This window comes from Lampetra planeri, chromosome 24 (genome assembly GCF_965212315.1).
Source record: "Lampetra planeri chromosome 24, kcLamPlan1.2.h2, whole genome shotgun sequence".
Lineage (NCBI taxonomy): Eukaryota > Metazoa > Chordata > Hyperoartia > Petromyzontiformes > Petromyzontidae > Lampetra > Lampetra planeri.
This window is the reverse complement of record NC_136130.1, coordinates 8,308,887-8,326,873: the sequence shown is the minus strand read 5'-3', so window position 1 is coordinate 8,326,873 and position 17,987 is coordinate 8,308,887. Positions and strand designations below refer to the sequence as shown.

The 17,987-nt window shown below is 48.1% G+C and overlaps 2 protein-coding genes across 4 annotated transcripts; both read right to left on the bottom strand.

Annotated features, from left to right (window-relative positions):
• Nucleotides 1-4: 4 nt before the first annotated feature.
• On the bottom strand, nucleotides 5-8,857 carry LOC144726720 (retinol dehydrogenase 7-like). Of its 2 annotated transcripts, none has more exons than XM_078605548.1 (5): nucleotides 7,142-7,335; nucleotides 5,485-5,869; nucleotides 4,386-4,644; nucleotides 3,558-3,721; nucleotides 5-821 (listed from the first exon to the last, which is right to left on the bottom strand). In XM_078605548.1, exons 2-5 carry the CDS (start codon nucleotides 5,846-5,848, stop codon nucleotides 592-594), a joined length of 1,017 nt encoding a protein of 338 aa, XP_078461674.1. In that variant the 5' UTR covers nucleotides 5,849-5,869; nucleotides 7,142-7,335; the 3' UTR covers nucleotides 5-591. The 2 variants fall into 2 exon arrangements, with proteins under 2 accessions (XP_078461674.1, XP_078461673.1); XM_078605547.1 differs by lacking the exon at nucleotides 7,142-7,335 and adding an exon at nucleotides 8,699-8,857 and having other exon boundaries at nucleotides 451-821.
• A 924-nt stretch (nucleotides 8,858-9,781) lies between these two features.
• Nucleotides 9,782-17,696, bottom strand: LOC144726718 (retinol dehydrogenase 7-like). Of its 2 annotated transcripts, none has more exons than XM_078605544.1 (5): nucleotides 17,381-17,696; nucleotides 15,581-15,965; nucleotides 13,702-13,960; nucleotides 13,115-13,278; nucleotides 9,782-10,515 (listed from the first exon to the last, which is right to left on the bottom strand). In XM_078605544.1, exons 2-5 carry the CDS (start codon nucleotides 15,942-15,944, stop codon nucleotides 10,283-10,285), a joined length of 1,020 nt encoding a protein of 339 aa, XP_078461670.1. In that variant the 5' UTR covers nucleotides 15,945-15,965; nucleotides 17,381-17,696; the 3' UTR covers nucleotides 9,782-10,282. The 2 variants fall into 2 exon arrangements, with proteins under 2 accessions (XP_078461670.1, XP_078461669.1); XM_078605543.1 differs by having other exon boundaries at nucleotides 15,581-15,976; nucleotides 17,381-17,694.
• Between the last annotated feature and the right edge of the window lie 291 nt (nucleotides 17,697-17,987).

Sequence of the window (17,987 nt, the reverse complement as noted above, 5' to 3'; positions counted from 1 at the left end):
TGTAACAGTTCATAGATATTTATTTAAAACATTAAATATTGTGCTTTCATTATTTCACAATTATTTAGTGAGAAATACAATCTGAAAACGTTATATTTGCGAGCCATGATAATCACGATATTTTTACCAATGGACTACGCTGTTAATCACAGAACCTACACCATGCAGAATAGGGCAGTCACCATGTTAAGCCAACCCGATATTGAAAGTTGGTGTCGTCGTCCACAAAAAGATATTCTTAAAATCATTCTTAACATTAGCAAATCCCATACATGTTACAGAACTTTGTTCAGAGATCATTTTGCCATCTGACAAACCTAGATCACAACCTCCACTGCCAGAATTCACTTACTAAACTATTAACTAAACTATTTTTATTTTACCAGGTAAGGCCCACTGAGCTATACTGCTCTTTTTCAGGAGGGGAAAACCGGAGGACCCCAAGAAAAATCCAAGCGACCATGGGGAGAACATGCAACTCCAAATATACAGCAGCAGGCGTCAGGATCAGGAACAAACCTACGACCTCCTGTATACCAGGCGAGGTAGTTAACATATCACCACCGTGGGCAGAGCCCCCACTGCTCCGGTTCAGGGCGTTACTTTTGTGGCCACGGCGAGACGGGGCAGAATCATTGCCAGCAGGAAGTCGCTTATGAAAGTTGGGAGGTAGGAGAGCGGGATTAAAAGGAGTTTGGCATCCCAACCAGCGCCATAGCGTGTGCGCGGGTGAGTGGCCACCAGGGCGTGCTCCATACACCAGGTGACCTTTGAGAGGTCGTCGCACAGCCGAGTCAACTTGGATTTCTGCAGCCTTATGTCTGCAAAGTTCAGGGGGGGGGGGGTGGCAGGGGAGAAATGGTCAGTCTCAGTGCAGTGGGAGTCAAGATATTCATTACACTGGTCAACAACAAAAAAAAACATTTTTTTCTGGCCTGGACTTTTGCAGCTGTTTTAGACTCATTTCAGGGTGCTGATTCCAAATCTGATCTCAGATTTGCTCTATCACATCTCATTTTATGCTATCGGCATACCCCATTTTCATTGATTTTACCCGAAATTAACTCTGTCACTTATGATTGCAAGTTGTTGCGAGTCAGTGACTGCTTTAGTGTTAAAATATGGTGCTGTATTTTTAGGATAGTGTGTTTATAATATCATTTTATGTAGATATCCACATTTATTTAATATTTTTATTGAAAATGCAATATTTGATATCTCAAAAACCTGATGTGATAGACAAAAACTGATGCCAGATTTGGAACCAGCAACCCAAAATTACCTTAAGCCTGTTGGAATACCTTATGCCAGAAAAAGTGTGTTGACCAGTGTTATTATTTGTGTACTGTGAGCATGACATCGCAGGCCTAATACCCTCTTTGGGAGGGGGGGCTCTCTGCAAAGGGGGTGGTGAACGCGAGCGCTGATTCATACATTTACAATGTCTTTACCAGTTTCACACAGCGCATTTAATATAATGAAGCAATGTAATATATGTATTTTATGTTTAATCACAGACATTTTCCCAATTGTACATATGTTTAACTCACACGTGGCATTTGGGAGATCCACAGCATGATGGACAGACACTTGTGAATTACATATACGTAGATAAATATAGATACATCTACATATATGTAGATGCAGATATATGTAGAAATACATGCAGATATATCTACATATATGTGCATATATGCAATTCACAAGTGTCTGTCTGTATATATGTATATGTAGTGTCCTCCTCGGTGTGTGTGTGTGTAGCACATTCTGTCGGAGATGAGGTAGTTGCAGGTGGCACCTTCTCTCTTATTTATTTCCGTTACACCACTATGGCCAGTGGCGGCTCCAGCAAAATCTCTCAGGGGGGGCAAATGTCTGGATGATTGATAAGGATAAGGTCCACCCATGCAATGGATAAATTAACAGCTTAAGCATGTAAAGGCAACTTCACTTCTTTAATATTAATGAAAAATAAAGTGACTCTTACAATACATCTTGTTTGTTTCTATACTCACTATTAATACAATCCACTCAAGTTTCTTTTATTAAAGATTCCACTAGGAAGCGACAAATAATATTGTTGGATGAAACGTGCTTACGTATGATGACGTAAGCACGTTAGTGCGAGCCCTCCCGGAAGCCATAGAGAATGCATTGCAGCACCCGCCCTTTGAAAAAAAACATCTTTGAATGTAAGTCTATGGGGCCACTCGGGGCGATTCTCAGCCGGAGTGAAATCGCCCAAGAAGAGGCGGTACTCCACAGAACGTGACATGACGCTGATTGGACTATATCCAGAGGCACAGTGACGGCTAGCATGACTCTGTGGTTGAATGACATTGGTGGTGCGTCGCCCAATCGCCCTAATGAAGAAACCGCCCCTGACTACGGCCATTCACACTCACACGGATCGCCTCCTCTCTCGACCACGCTGCAGTACAGCCCGGCCTAGACACGACCCTGACCGCGTTGCACCGACAGCGTCGTCGACCGAGACAGCCAACTACTGTCCAGCCGCGAAATTATCGGGCAAAGGCGGCGTCGAGGAAGGCGGCGAAGACGACAGCGACGACGAGACGAGTCCACTTCCTGAACCGGCAGCCCCGAGCTCCCGCTCTCGGCTGCTTTTATTCTACTCGGCGCGGCCTGGCTCCGCCCTGGCTGCGCCTCCCTTCTCGAACCCACTAGCGGCTTCCAGGGGCCTCCCGATGAGGTCTTCCGTGACCCTTGCCCCAGTTCCTCCACCCTGCCAGCACACCCATAGATATAACTGCTAAACCCGAGCTCTAAATGGTCTGATACGTGCATTGTCTTTGTATTGTACACCTTCTGGCATTTTCTGGTCTGATACTGGTAAGACTAGGCCATAAAGAAGGCTGTCTCTGGTGTAGGCCAATCAGTGCATACATTATCTGACCATGCTTGTTTGACTGTTTTGACACAAGTATGTGTGGTTAGTGCAGACTTTATTCCTTGCAAAAGGTATCTATTTGGTCATTAGACATCTTAACACCTGTTTAATTTCCGGAAAAGGTAAAGCATATTCTTATTTTTCATGACTATAAATAGTGTCTAACTGACTGTATAGTCTATAATACAGGTTTTTTTGGGTTAGATCGCGTAAATATATAAATGTGTCGTTAAACCCACCACCAGATTTATATATTTACGCGATCCAACCCAAAAAACCTGTATTATGGATGATATTGGTCACGAAGGCTTACGTGTGAAACTGATAATATAGTGTCTGACTGCGACCATATCTCAGGACGCTGAACAAAAACACAATAGACATGTTTCTTTTACAGAAAATGAAAGAGACAGTTAGTCATCCTAATAGGAAAAGGGAAGGTTTTTAGACTGAACTTGTACAGGAGCAGGGAGCCGACAGCACAGATGGCTGGGAAAAGGGGGCTCCAGACCATGAAGGCAGCAAAGGAGAATAAGCGACCTCCCACTGTGTAAAGGTTGACTGGGAGCTTCAACAGAACGCCATGACTGCTGGACTAGAACGTGTGTGGAGGGTAGTGGAGCGAGATGTTAGAATTGTATCTTACATTTTTCGAGGTAGTCGCTGCCGTAATCTTCCTTCGTCACAGACGGCAGCTGTGCCCAGCGCTTCCTCAGATCCTCCTCGATAGCGGTAACGTCAATTATACCCGTACGGAAACCCCCCGGCTCCACGATGGACACCTTGACCCCAAATGCACGCATGTCGCGCCTACATCAGGCGCAGAAGACACGGCGGCATTCCACGCACAGAACCCAAACGATGAATGATGGATGGCTTGCATCCCCCACTCTCACTCATCGCTTTGTCCAAAAAAAAGCCAAAGCACACTCTGGTATTCACTCAATGTCTATGGCACGTGGTACGCTCCAACGATATAACACGTGCGCGTCATTATTATCCGAGCTCATTGTTGAGATTTTATTGGGTTGGCTCAGGGGTCAGCAACCAAAATAACAAGAAGAGCCCCTTTTTGTAATTCTGTAATCATCTCAATATTGAAATAGCGGCAATACATGTGAATACGAGACAGTGGCTCTTAATAAATAACGTGTCACGAAGCAGCCCTAAAAGAGCCGCATGCAGCTCCGAAACTGCAGGTTGCCGACCTCTGGGTTCGCTGGACCCGAATACATATGGGATTAATGACTCACAGAGGGCATTGAGGCGGTAGTCTCCACCATCCCATGATGCCATTCCTTGGAGGGTCACAGTCCACTTTGAACGTCAACCGCCAACTGAAGTGTGCAATTTTTTAGGAGATTCGGTCGCAGTATGCTAACCATGGCACCGATATTACTGAACAAGTCACGTCTATCTTTTAGTGCGGCCAGAACTGCCACCGCCCTCACCGTGACCACGAATATTGCCGCACCTGAGGCTGTCAGAGAAGGCCTCCACTCCGAACTTGGAGATGCAGTACCCGCCGCCCATGACGGCCAACCGCCCCACGATACTGGCCATGTTGACGATTCGACCCCGAGCCTGCTTCACCAGGGGCAGCATCTGCAGCGTGACGTCCACCATGCCCAGGAGGTTGACGTCCAGCACTGTGCGGTAGTCGTCCGTCGTCATCCAGTCGTTAGGGCCGATGGGGATGACGCGGCCAGCGTTGTTGACCAAGCCCCACAAGCCTGGGACGAAGAAGAAGCCGTAGCGGAGAGAAGGCACGGCACAAGTGATGGGGAATGCGATCGCAGCGATAGAAAGCAAAGTAGTGAGAGGATAAGCAATGCACCAAAGAGGTTGTGTTTTTTAAAAGAGATCACGTAATGGACAGCACTCACAACTCGTTCTTACAACTCTGTGAGTTGAAAAGCGATAGATATTGAGAGGATACTAGAGTGTGGGTGGACAGTGCACGTCTGGACAAGGCAAAGAGAAAGAGAAAGTTGGGATTGCACCAAAGACAACGAAAAGTATCACCCGTATAACCTTAACAGACTGTTGGAGCAAGTGCTGTTCACGAGTAGCACTTATGAAGGTCAGCACAGCACATCAGGGGGTGGGTGGCCAGCACCACGCACGGTCGCCTTTGACTCCCTAGTGGGGATGTTTACACACTGCACCAGGTACTCAATTGAGGCTGAGTCGACCTAGATGAGGCCTATGACCGTGTCAATTAAACGTCACCGGTGTTGAGCGGGAATTGAACTCGCGTCGCTGTATTCATAGCACAGCACGCTAACCGCTACACTACCGCTGCCCACATGGATTACACCGATAGCAATATCCACCAATCGCCATCTACGGTGACATCACAACGGCGCCTGTGCCAGGCCAGGTGCACTTCGAGGCCAAGTGACAGGAGGTCATGGGGCAGACCCAGGTGTGCCCCCGACTGGGGATTGCACCACACAGTAATGAACAAACATCTGTCGATAAATACAGCGAGAACAATAGCGACGATGATGATGGTGACGATGATGACGACGACGACGGTTATATTCTGAGCTTCGTGCGATCACACCCACCCTGCTCGCCAACCTCCTCGCGCACCCGCCGAGCCGCGGCACGCACGCTCTCGGGGTCCGTGACGTCGAGACGCAGCGTGACGAGGCGCGACGAGCACGACCTCCTCAGCTCCTCCTCGCCGGCAGGTCCCAAGCACGCCGCCACGACGCGCAGGCCGGCCGCGTCGAGCCGCCCGGCCAGCGCCCGCCCGAACCCCGAGTCGCAGCCCGTGATGAACACCCAGCGGCCCGTCACGCCGGCCACCCGGCGCTTGTCACGCCAGCGCCACGCCGCCCACACCCCCACAATGACCAGCAGCAGCAGCCCGCACGTGGGGCTGCAGAGGCAGCACGGAGGCCCCGCAGCGTTGGTGTCGGACGACATGGTCTCCTCCGCTTGATGTTGCTGGCGGCAGAAGGGTGGGGGGGAGGATCAGAAGAGCTTCGATGAGGACAGTTGGCTACGTACAGTGCAAAAGAAGTTCTACAAACGTACATGTGTTTCTCAATTGTGGTGGCTATATAGTCCATGTGTTTCCGTTTTAGTCTCTCAATGTATTTACATCATCTATCGGTTTCTCTCTCTCTCTCTGCGTGGTTCTTTGCACACTTCTCATCTCTTGTTCAATCGTCTTTGTCCATTTTTCTAAACCATAAGTCATAGCAGGCAATATGTACAGAATTAAAATATTTCTTCTTGCGGAATGTTACTTCCTAAAGATAGAAAGTAATGGCACTTACAATTAAATCTGTGCGAAGCTATGAGTACTATTCCCTTGTGTGTCCGCGGTGAATTATCAAAGGGTACTTCAGTTTCCTCCCTCATCAAGCCACCCATGAATAAAACTGGACAAATATCCCAATGCAGGACCCTCATGAAAAATATTTTTTAAATCACTGAGGCTTTCAAGGGTGAAGAAATTAAAATCGTCACTTGCATGATTGAACCAAAATCATGATAAGTGACAGTAACCAACTATTATATTTTGAACCAAGCAGTCTCAGGTTCAACCAGGTCGTATCTTACTCGTTCAATGTATCCGACGAGTTTGTATGTACGAATGCGAGAAAAGGAGGTGCAGGGCAATGACAATAAACTATGTACAAAAATCAGTTCGAAAGAGATGAGTTTTCAATCGAGATTGAAAAGTGCAACACTGGGATTGCTTCCTAATACAGTATTGGAAGGAAGAGCATTCCAAACGGCCGCAGAAGCGCATCTGAAAGCGTACGATGCAGTGACCGTCTTTGTTCGATGGCCAGCCAACAGCCGCTACGAGAATGACCGCAGTGTAAAAATTCAGTTTTTACAGCACAATTTAAGTTCTTCTCGACAGCCATTCATCGTCCACCCCCGTCATCATCGTCGTCGTCCCTGCTAGATACGTGAAGTGGCCAGGCCCATGCACGGATTTTTATTCCCATCTCCAAAAGAACGCCACAGCAAACCGCCCGTGCAAAACACGGAGGGGGAACTTTGGCAAGTGCACTGCACTATGAACCCAGCCAAGAGGACCATGAAAGTGGCGAGTGTAATCTTAACAGGCCAGTTGTAGCTTGGTAAAACAACCCACTTGACCTACAAAGGTATTGTAAGGCCTTCCGTTCAGCAGTGGCTTGGCAAAAAATATAGTTTTTTTTTACTAAGGCGCCACGGTGTCATTTGCGCATTACTTACCTGATTTAAATGGACTGATTTTTTTTTAGACGTTATATCCACAATCTCTCGTTTTCACAATTTCACAGCTGTCAACTGCAGTCGCCCCGTACATTTAGGTGTAAAAATAAGAACAACTTCCACTTGAAAGACTCTTAAACCAGCAAATGTATCCCAGCAGCCACGTACAGCCCTGTTGTGCACGAGACGTCACTAAACGACAAAAAGCTCAGGTTTGTTTCAGCGGTTCCAGCTACCCACCGATTTTCCCGCCCACTGACCAAAGTACAACTTGCAGGAACGCCTAATCACAAGGTCACAACAAGCGGCCTTGCAAATCTGCAAACTACAGGCTTAACCTACACGGAGAAAACCACATCATGCCACAGTGCCACCCCACCCATGCGCTTGGATGCGCATGAGGCACATATGACTTGTCAGATGCATTTTTAGTGTGGTGTTTATTCACGTAACTTAATTTGCAGCATCCCACACGGATGCGTCTCATGTTCAACACCCACGTACTCCTGTCGCAAACTCTTCCTCTCTTCCTCCGCTCAACTGCCACTTCGAGCTCACTCTCTCTCGCTCCACTAGCCAGTTACTCCCCGCTCTCCTAGCCTGTCACGGACTCTCTCTCTATACTCTGCTAGCTTCTCACCCCGCTAGCCTATCACACTCAGACTAAAGATTCCGCTAGCCTCTCCACTGCTAGCCTGTCGACTCCCGCACCTCCAACCTCGCCCGTGCCCCCAGCGGGTGAATCAGCCAACAGCGCTGGGGAGGACGAGGTGTGGAGGGCGAGGTCCAGGGCTTGTCTTGAATACTGTTCACTGCTTCATCTCCAACCAACTCAACCCCATTGCTTCACATGTTCCCCTTATATCCCCCTCCTCATTAAGTGCCCTCAGATGGCCCTCACTAAGCCGGCGTCCTTCCGGCGTCTCTTGCACGTGTTCTCCCCCTTATCGCCTCTATCTCTCGCCTCCGTGGCGCCTACCCCGCGTTTGCATTTGCAGCCAGCCTATCACTGCCTCTTTCCCTAATTGCTGGCGTCTCTCTGTCCCTATCACCCAGGCCACCCGACTGCACCTGCTTATCCGGAGCTAACCTCACTGGTTGCAACCCCGTACATGAATGCAACTGCTGTTTGCAAACCCTGCGCGCGTTACGCCACTACACATTTATCACGATTTTGCGGCTACTGTATTCCCAATAACATGGTACTATGCTCACAGTTAGTCGACCCGTACGTCAGTTGCGTAGTAGCGTGGTTGGCATAGGGAATGTTTCCCGGAATTTAAATGCCCTCCACCCTCCCAATCAAATCTCGAAACCTCTTTTTAGCTCGGTGACATGAGCCCCTTGGAGATATGGGGCAGTTGCACCACCTGCACCACGCTCTATAGCTATTGCCACTGGTGTACCAACCCATTTTCTGGAGCGTACATGGCGACAGACCTCCCTTGAACTCAGCTTTTTGTGTTTCACTCGTTGTCCTTCCCCCGCACCTCCGATTATATCACAGTCGGATATGTACGGTTCGAAAGAAGAGCTTCAACATACATACAAACATACATCACCGTTCCGCAGGGGACCTCGACGCGACCCTCCAGTCCAGCCTGCCAGCCGGGGAACCCATTGTGACGTCATCTCCGGCAACTTGTCGGGCGGGCGCTGCACGGGCGAGGGGGGTTACTTGTGTAGTGCCTTCTTCCAGATCAGCAACGCGTCCGAGGATCACGTGGTGGCGATCCACATCGACGCCGGGCTGTAGCGCGGCGTCGCACAGCTGCCGCTGGGACGACAGCGACGAACCCCCCACTCCCCGCGCCCCCCCCCCCCCACCCGGCGACGCGTCATGCAGAGCGTAAAGTAATCGATTAAAAAAAAAATAATCGTCGTAACAATGGGCCTCCACTAGCAGGGATGCACTTGAGAGGCCCCTATGGAGAGTGCTTTTGGACTCCAAATCTCCACTGGCCATATGTCATGGAAGGAGTGGGAGGAGTGCCCACACTTTACCCCACTACACCCAACCTACACAATTCTGTTGCTGGGTGGACAAAGGCAGTAGGGGCTTTAAGAAACTTGCGCCATTGTTTCAACAGCCGCGCTGGGAGATTGATCGGGCGACCCATGGATTGCAAGTCCAGTGTGCTGACTGTTACACCACTTCAGTGGCAGCATGCCTAAGTAAAACGTGTGAATCAAACTGAGCGCACGCAACATTTGGTCAGAGATTCGCGAGTGCAGGGAGTCTTAGCGCAGCGTGCTACAAAAATCCATCCCACCTGAAAAACTAAACGTTTTTTTTGTATTTTACTAGGTAAGGCCCACTGAGCTACGTAGCTCTGTTTCAGAAGCGACCTGGCCACAAATGACAGCTCAACAAAGTGGCTTATCGTGTGTAAATTTAAAGCAGCCAAATAATATAATCTTAACGCATGTTTCTAAATGTGGAAGGGAAAAAAAAGAGGACCCGAGGAAAAATCAACACGACCACAGGAAGAACATGCAAACTCCAAATATTCAGGGGTCAGGGTCGGGATCGAACCCACGACCTCCTGAATAACAGGCAAGGCAGTTAACATCTCGCCACCATTTGGCGATGCGGGTTGGCGAAGGCTGGGGTGCATATAAGTAGAGTACAACAATGGATAACGTTTATTCATTTTAATATCAATTCATTTTCAAATATTGAGCGACGTTTCCACTTTAAAGGGTCGGTTACACGATGGGATTGATTTACAGCACAGTAATTTACACGCGCACGTTTTAAGATCGGTTTTACTCAATAGCGGTGACTTGTGGATCTTCTGGCGAGGCACCCAAACATCACGCAAGCGCGAAAAATAAACTGAAATCTGCGACAAACCAATCCATCTTTCCATGCAAGGGTACCACTGGACACGCAAGGTAGCGGCGTAACACGCGCAACACAAACAAAAGCTCAATGAAGCGGCTTATGTGGAAATTTATAGCACCCATATAATGTGGAGGGAAAAACTGGAGGACCCGCAAAAAGATGCACGCCACCACCGAAAGAGAGAACATGCAAACTCCAAATATACAACAGGCGTCAGGGTCGGGATCAAACCCACGACGTCTTGTATACCAGGCGAGGTAGTTAACATCTCGTGGAGTTCGCACTATTCCGGTTCATGGCCTTACTTTTGTGGCCACGGCGAGACGCGGCAGAATCATTGCCAGCAGGAAGTCGGTCATGAAAGTTGGGAGATAGGAGATCGGCAACCAAGCGATTTTGGCATCCCAGCCCGCGCCGTAGCGTGTGCGCGGGTGAGTGGCGACCAACGCGTGCTCCATGCACCAGGTGACCTTTGAGAGGTCACCGTCGCACAGGCGAGCCAGAATGGATTTCTGCAGCCACATGTCTGCAAAGTTCAGGGAAAGAAAAAAAAACTAGTCAGTCTCATTGTAGTGAGATTCAAGATTTTGTTTTATTATTATGATTTTGTGTACCTGAGATGCTGGCTTTCGCCACCATTATTATTCATAATATAAGTATACATGTTTCATTAACCCGCCACCACCAACCAGTAAGATTTGTCACGTAAACAAAACATGCCAATTCGTTACTACTTCAGCCTACCGGTGTTGGAGAGTAAATCCACAACATTTACAATTCGAGTCCGACGTTCTGCTGGTAATTACATCCTACATCATTGGGCGATTTTGCCAGAATTGTGAACAGATCTACCTGCTTCCGGTCTTAAGTAGAGCAAGACAGCGTCATCACTGTAGGCCAAACAAGTGCGGAGAGCAGAGGGGGGTTACTTGTGTAGTGACATAGGATGAGTCACTGGAGCACGGGGCGCTGGGCACTGGTAGAAAATGGCAGTGGGGGTAGGAGCCCGTTCTATCAGTTGGACCCGTGGGCGAAGCCCAGAGCCTTCTGGGGGATCCGGAAGGGTGCGTAGCCGAGGGCGGAGCCTGTTCACGCTGGGGAGGATAAAAGGCGAGCTCCGACCCGTAGCTGCTGCCATCTGGAGTGGAACTCGTCATGCTGCGGTCGTTTTGGGCTTCGCCTCTTCGAAGCTGTGGGTCTGGAAGCATGTTGTCTGTCCTGACCCGGTATGTAGTTATCCCCCTATGGCTGTAAGTGCCGGAATAAAAGAGAGTGCCTCCGACTAGTGTCTCTAAATTAGTACACTACACTTGTAATGAAATAACAATGGATTGCTAATCACAGTTAATTAGTATGTGATGCCTTTAGAAGGGATACAATTGTAAGGTGTATTACTTAATACGCTTCCAGGCCACACTAAGTCTATAGCTGTCAGAGCAGTTACAGATATTTGTACCTCTCTCAATTTCAATAGAGTCTCGAATTAGTCTTGGCCAGCTATAATTCGTTTTAGACAACACTTCAACACTATTAAAATCAATTGAATGTCTTTGTTGGCAAGAATGTTCTGCAACTGCCGACAGATGTGTTTCTGAGTATTTAATATTTATTTGGTGTTCTTTTAGTTGTACGCTAATGTTTTGTCCCCTCTGTCCAACATAGCATTATCCACAAGAGCAATTAATCTGTTGATAACTTCGGCAATGCATCTGTAGTAAAAGATACTAGTTTTTGTATTTTGTATACCATGCTAAATCTCACTCTGATAATTTTTTCCTAAACTAGTTTGTCAGTTACTCCCGCAATGTATGTTTTTTTAATTGTTTAATAACTTTATTACTTTCGCCATTATTACTGTTCGATTTGGGTTTGTCATTCAATGCTATGTTAATTTGAACATTGTTGAAACCATTTAATTGTAGAGCTTCTTTGACATGTTGAATCTCTCCTCAGACTTTCACCATCTGACACTGTTTTAGACCAATGTATGATCATCTTGATGAGAGAGGATTTCTGTGTGGGGTGATGACGTGAATCTGCAATCATACAGGCGTCTGATAACGTTTGGCTGTTTGGCTCACAGTGATGACTATCTTGCTCTATTTAAGACCAAAAGCAGGTAGATATGTTCACAATTCTGGCCAAATCGCCCGATGATGCATGATGCAATTACGAGTGGAACATCGTACTCGTATTGTAAATGTTGTGTATTTACTCTCCAACACACTGGTGGGCTGATGTAGTAACTAATTGGCACGTGTTGTTTACGTGACAAACCTTACAGGTTGGCTGTGTCGGGTGGTGGCGGATTAACGACACATTTATACTTACGCGATCTAACCCGAAAATCTTTATTATGAATTGTGTACTGTTAGCATGGAATCTCAGGCCATATACCCCCTTTAGGGGGGCTCTCCGCAAGGGGATTGGTGAACGCGAGCGTTGACGCGTACAATTACAATATTTGTGCCTGTTTCAGCAGCGCGTTCATTTAATATAATTAAGCAGTGTAATGATTGATCAGAGACTTTTTCCAATTGTGTGTGTGTGTGTGTTTTCCTCCCACGTAGCATTTCGGAGATCCACAGCACGATGGACAGAAACTTGTGAATTGCATATCTAGATATATAGAGAAATATATTTATATTTATACTACCTGCCGCTACTGCACTTGGTTTATACCAGCATTCCACTTCCACTCCTGACTATATTGCGACTAACTGCGGCCATATCTTTCGACGCTGAACAAAATACAGTCGACATATTACTTTTTTAGAGAATTAAAGAGGCAGTTGGTCATCGTAAAAGCAAAAAGGAACATCTTGAGCCTGAACTTGAACAGGGGCAGCGAGTCGACAGCAAAGATAGATGGGAAGTGGTGGGGGGGTTCCAGACCATGAAGGCAGCAGACGAGAGAATGAGCAACCTCCCACTGAGTAAAGGTTGACTGGGAGCTTCAACAGAACGCCTTGGCTGCTGGAGCAGAAAGTGGGTAGAAGTGAGTAAAGTGAGATGAGAAGGGGAGAGGTAGCATAGTGTATGGAGGTGAGTAGCGTGAGATGACAGGGGAGACGAAGGAGAGTGCACGGAGGGTAGTGGGGCGAGATGTTAGAATTGAATCTTACAGTTGTCGAGGTAGTCGCTGCCGTAATCTTCCTTCGTCACAGATGGCAGCTGTGCCCAGCGCTTCCTCAGATCCACCTCGAGGAGGGAATTGTCAGTGACAGCCGTACGGAAAAACCCCGGCTCCACGATGGACACCTTCACCCCAAACGCACGCATGTCGCGCCTACAGCGGACGCAGAAGACACGCACGGAACCCAAATTATGGATGGCTGGCATCCCCCACTCTCTCTCTCATAGCTTTGTCCGAACAAGCGCCATCGCGCAATTTGGTATATCACTCAATGTCTATGGCACGTGGTACACTCCAACAATAAAACATGTGCATGTCATTATTAACGGAGGAATTTTTTTGGATTTTATTGTGTTGGCTGGACCCGAATGTCTATGGGCTTCATGACTCCACCATCCCATGGCTGCCACAGGCCCAATGGTGAATCAAGTACGGTCAAACAATGATTGTGAGATCGAACTGATGGCTTCTGGATTGCACTTCCAGTATGCTCACCATTATGCCGATATTATTGAACAAGTCATCATTTTAATACGGGCGACACCGCCATCACCGTGACCATGAATCTTACCGCACCTGAGGGTGTCGGAGAAGGCCTCCACTCCGAACTTGGAGATACAATACCCACCGCCCAAGATGGACACCCGCCCTAGAATACTGGCCACGTTGACGACCCGACCACGAGCCTGCTTCACCAGGGGCAGCATCTGCAGCGTGACGTCCACCATGCCCAGGAGGTTGACGTCCAGCACTCTGCGGTAGTCGTCCGTCGTCATCCAGTCGTTAGGGCCGATGGGGATGCTGCGGCCAGCGTTGTTGACCAAGCCCCACAAGCCTGGGGTGAAGAAGAAGCCGTGGCAGAGAGAATGCACAGCACAAGCGACGGGGAATGCGATCACAGCGATAGAAAGCATTTCGATTGCGTTTGAGAACAAAAGTAGTGAGAGGATAAGTAATGCACATGTGTAGTGGGTATAAATCATCCCCCGATGCCACTACGCATGGAATGGAGAGTGCTCACAACTCGCACTGACAACTCTGAAAGTTGCGAATCGATAGATATTGAGTGGATACTAGGGTGTGGGTGGACATTGGACGACTGGACAAGGCGAAGAGAGAGTGGGGATTGCACCAAAGTCAAAGATCCCCTTTTGGAGTCCTCTGGTCTAACACTGTTTGAGACGAGGCTCAAAAGAAAGCTGTCTCTGGTGGGGACCAATCAGTTTCAAGAACAATGCATATATTATCAGAGGTTTTTTTTGCATTCTGACCACAACCATTGTGGTTAATGCAGACATTATTCCTTGTAAAAGGTTTCAGTTTGGTGTTTTAACATCTTAACACCTGTTCTGTTGCCAGAAAAAATGGAAAAAACCTATTATCACAAAGATCCCCTATATAACCTAAACAGACTGTTGAGGCAAGTGCTTTTAGCGAGCACCTATGAAGGCTGGCATGGCACACAAGGGGGTGAGTGGCCAGCACTATGCACGGTCACCTTTGTCTCCCTAGTAGGGACGTTTACACACCGCACCATGCACTCAATGGAGGCTCAGTCGACCTAGAGCAGGCCCAGGACCAGTTCAGATAAACGTCACTGGTGTTGGCTATGAGCAAGAATCAAGCTCGGGTCGCCGGGTTCATTGCGCAGCACGCTAACCGCTATTCTACTGCTCCCCATGGGGAGTGCACCAATACCAATACCCGCTATTTACCACTAAGTGATGGTAACGTCACCACTCGGTGATAGGAGGCCATGGGACAGATCCAGGTGCCATGGGTTGACTGGCAGATGCATCAGCTGTGCCCCCTACTGGTGATTGCACCAACAACAACAACCACCATTCGCCACTGAGTGGCGGTGATGTCATCACTGCACTTTGTACCAAGCAATGTACCACATCATTCCATGTCTTCTCTAGCCCGTGCTGCGCCTGTTTAGCCCCCTCTATCCGGCCGAACAAAATCTGTTTGGGCATGCGGTGGCCGGGCATGCAGTCTACATGACCAAGCCAATGCAGCCTTGCCTGCCGGAGGAGCTCACTGATGGGACTTTGTCCAAATCCAGCCTGGTTAAACCCAGGATGGACTGTAGGCAAGCCAGCCTTAATGTTTGTAACCAATGAAGCTCTTCCATTAGGGGGGTCCACGATTCGCAAGCATAGAGTAAGGGAGGGCATTACTTTGGCCGAAGCTTTGTGCTGGAGTGGTTGGAAGGCATTGGCCAGATCAGCTCAATAATAACGGTAGGAGGTTGCTAAACTTCTGTGGAACCCATGAGCTTTGAATTACCAACACGCTGTTCCGGCATCAGCACATCCACACATCATGGGATTGCACCATACACTTATGAACAAACATTTTTCGATAAATCCACAGCAACGTGGCAATAACAAAAATGATGACGATGGTGTAGACGACGGATATTTTCTGAGCTTCGCGCGATCGCACCCACCCTCCTCGCCAACCTCCTCCCGCACCCGGCGGACAGCGGCACGCACGCTCTCGGGGTCCGTGACGTCGAGACGCAGCGTGACGAGGCGCGACGAGCACGACCTCCTCAGCTCCTCCTCGCCGGCAGGTCCCAAGCACGCCGCCACGACGCGCAGGCCGGCCGCGTCGAGCCGCCCGGCCAGCGCCCGCCCGAACCCCGAGTCGCAGCCCGTGATGAACACCCAGCGGCCCGTCACGCCGGCCACCCGGCGCTTGTCACGCCAGCGCCACGCCGCCCACACCCCCACGATGACCAGCAGCAGCAGCCCGCACGTGGGGCTGCAGAGGCAGCACGGAGGCCCCGCAGCGTTGGTGTCGGACGACATGGTCTCCTCCGCTTGATGTTGCTGGACCAATGCTTAGCAGGCACAATGCACAGATTGACATTTCTTCTTTAGACATACTGACGTGTTACTTCATGGAGGTAAAAAGTAATGGCACTTATAATTGAATCTGTGCAAAGCTCTCGGTGCTATTCCCTTGTGTGTCCTTGGTCGGTTCTCATAGGGTTCTTCATTTTCCTCCCTCATGAAATTGCTTATGGGAAACAAAAATCTCAATGCAGGACTCTCGTAAAAAATATTTTTTCAATCACTGAAGCTTTCCTGGGTGAAGAAATTAGCATCATTATAATTTGAATGATTGAACAAAAAGCTTGACGAGTGACATTAGCCAACTATTATATTTTCAAATGAACAGTTTCGGGTTCAACCTGGTTGTATATTACGCGTTCACTGTATCTAACGAGTATGGATGTTGAACTTCTTTCACACCGTATATAGCCACCCGCGCTAATCTGAGGTGCATAGCTGCAGTGGCTGTCTAATATTGGAAGGAAGAACGTTCCAGACGGCCGCAGAAGCGCATCTGAAAGCGCGCGATGCAGTGACCGTCTTTGTTCGATGGCCAGCCAACAGCCGCTACGAGAATGACCGGAGTGTACAAATTTAGTTTTTAAATCCTTTATATTAAGTTCACTTGCTTGCTTGCGCGCTTACGACCGTGCAAATCTTTCGGTCTTTTTTTTAATCCACTTCCCGTGATCCAATCGAGCTGACATTTTGCACACAGACTCGTTGTGCGTGACAATTTATTTTCGTGAAAAATGTTTTCCAAAATTTTACACTTTTTAGGAAAAAATAAATTATATTTAATTACCAATTGCTTAATCATCTGACCCATAGGTGGCAGCCATCTCAAGCCAGAGGACGAGAGGACTCTAGCCGCCACGCATATAAAGGATTTATAGTGGAAAAAACTTTGTTTTTACGGATTAATTTCTTTACGGCACAATTTAAGTTCTTCTCGACCACCATCCATAGTCCACCATCATTATTCATCACCATCATCGTCTCTGCTAGAGATTACGTATGGGTTGGCATTCCCATGTCCAAAAGAACGCCACCGCAAATCGCCCGTGCAAAGCACGGAGGGTCAGCTGTGACGAGTGCACTGCACTATGAACCCGGCGATCCGAGAAAAATAGTCCACCAAGAGGACCATGAAAGTGGCGAGTGTAATCTTAAGAGGCCAGTTGTTGTTTGGTAAAAACCCCCATCACCTACAAAGGTATTGTAAGGCCTTCCATTCAGCATATTTTTTTTTACTAAATTATTATACATAATTAAATTCAAAAGCTCATGCAAACATTGGATATTTTTATTTAAAACGAATTCAACTCACTTTTCCAAGAAAAATGTAAATAGTACTGTCACAGGGCACATTACATAAGACGCTGCGGTGTTTATTCCGCATTACTTACCCGATTTAAGTGGACTGTCTTTTGAGATGTTTTAGCCGCAACCTCTCGTGTTCACAATTTCACAACTATTCTCCTTGGTTCTTTCGGTAAAGTCACGTAGGTATAAAATAAATCACGACGTTTCGGGCGCAACACAAACTAACCACTGCAGTCGCCCCATACACTTATGTGGAAAACTAATTTTAAAAATACCACTTGAAAGACTCTAAACCAGCAAATGTATCCCAGCAGACACGTACAGCCCTGTTGTGCACGTGGCGTCACGAAAGCACAAAAGCTGAAGTTTGGTTCAGCGGTTCCAGCCACCGACCAATTTTTCCGCCTACTGATCAAAGTACAAACTTGCAGGAACGCCCCCTGTCACAATGTCACAAACACTCTCCTACACAAATACGCACACTACACAGACTTAACTTGCACAGAGATAATAACCAAAGCATGGCAAGATGCCATCCCACCCATGTGCTTGGATGCCCACAAGGCTCATGTGACTTGGGAATGCCACCGGCCTGTTGGCACTGTGCTCACAGCGAGCCGACCCGCTACGAACATCAGTTGAGTAATAGCGTGGTTTGCATCGGGAATGGTGCCCCAAATTTAAATGCCC

Excerpts from the sequence above, each read along its gene's own strand:
- LOC144726718 (XM_078605544.1), bottom strand. The coding sequence starts at position 15,944 with ATGTCGTCCGACACCAACGCTGCGGGGCCTCCGTGCTGCCTCTGCAGC. Across the intron at positions 13,961-15,580 it reads GGAGGAGGTTGGCGAGGAGG|GCTTGTGGGGCTTGGTCAAC; the intron begins GTGGGTGCGATC and ends TCTTCACCCCAG. Across the intron at positions 13,279-13,701 it reads GCCTTCTCCGACACCCTCAG|GCGCGACATGCGTGCGTTTG; the intron begins GTGCGGTAAGAT and ends CGTCCGCTGTAG.
- LOC144726720 (XM_078605547.1), bottom strand. The coding sequence starts at position 8,773 with ATGACGTCACAATGGGTTCCCCGGCTGGCAGGCTGGACTGGAGGGTCG. Across the intron at positions 5,870-8,698 it reads GTCCCCTGCGGAACGGTGAT|CAACATCAAGCGGAGGAGAC; the intron begins GTATGTTTGTAT and ends TTCTGCCGCCAG. Across the intron at positions 822-3,557 it reads CAGCGACTACCTCGAAAAAT|ACATAAGGCTGCAGAAATCC; the intron begins GTAAGATACAAT and ends TGAACTTTGCAG.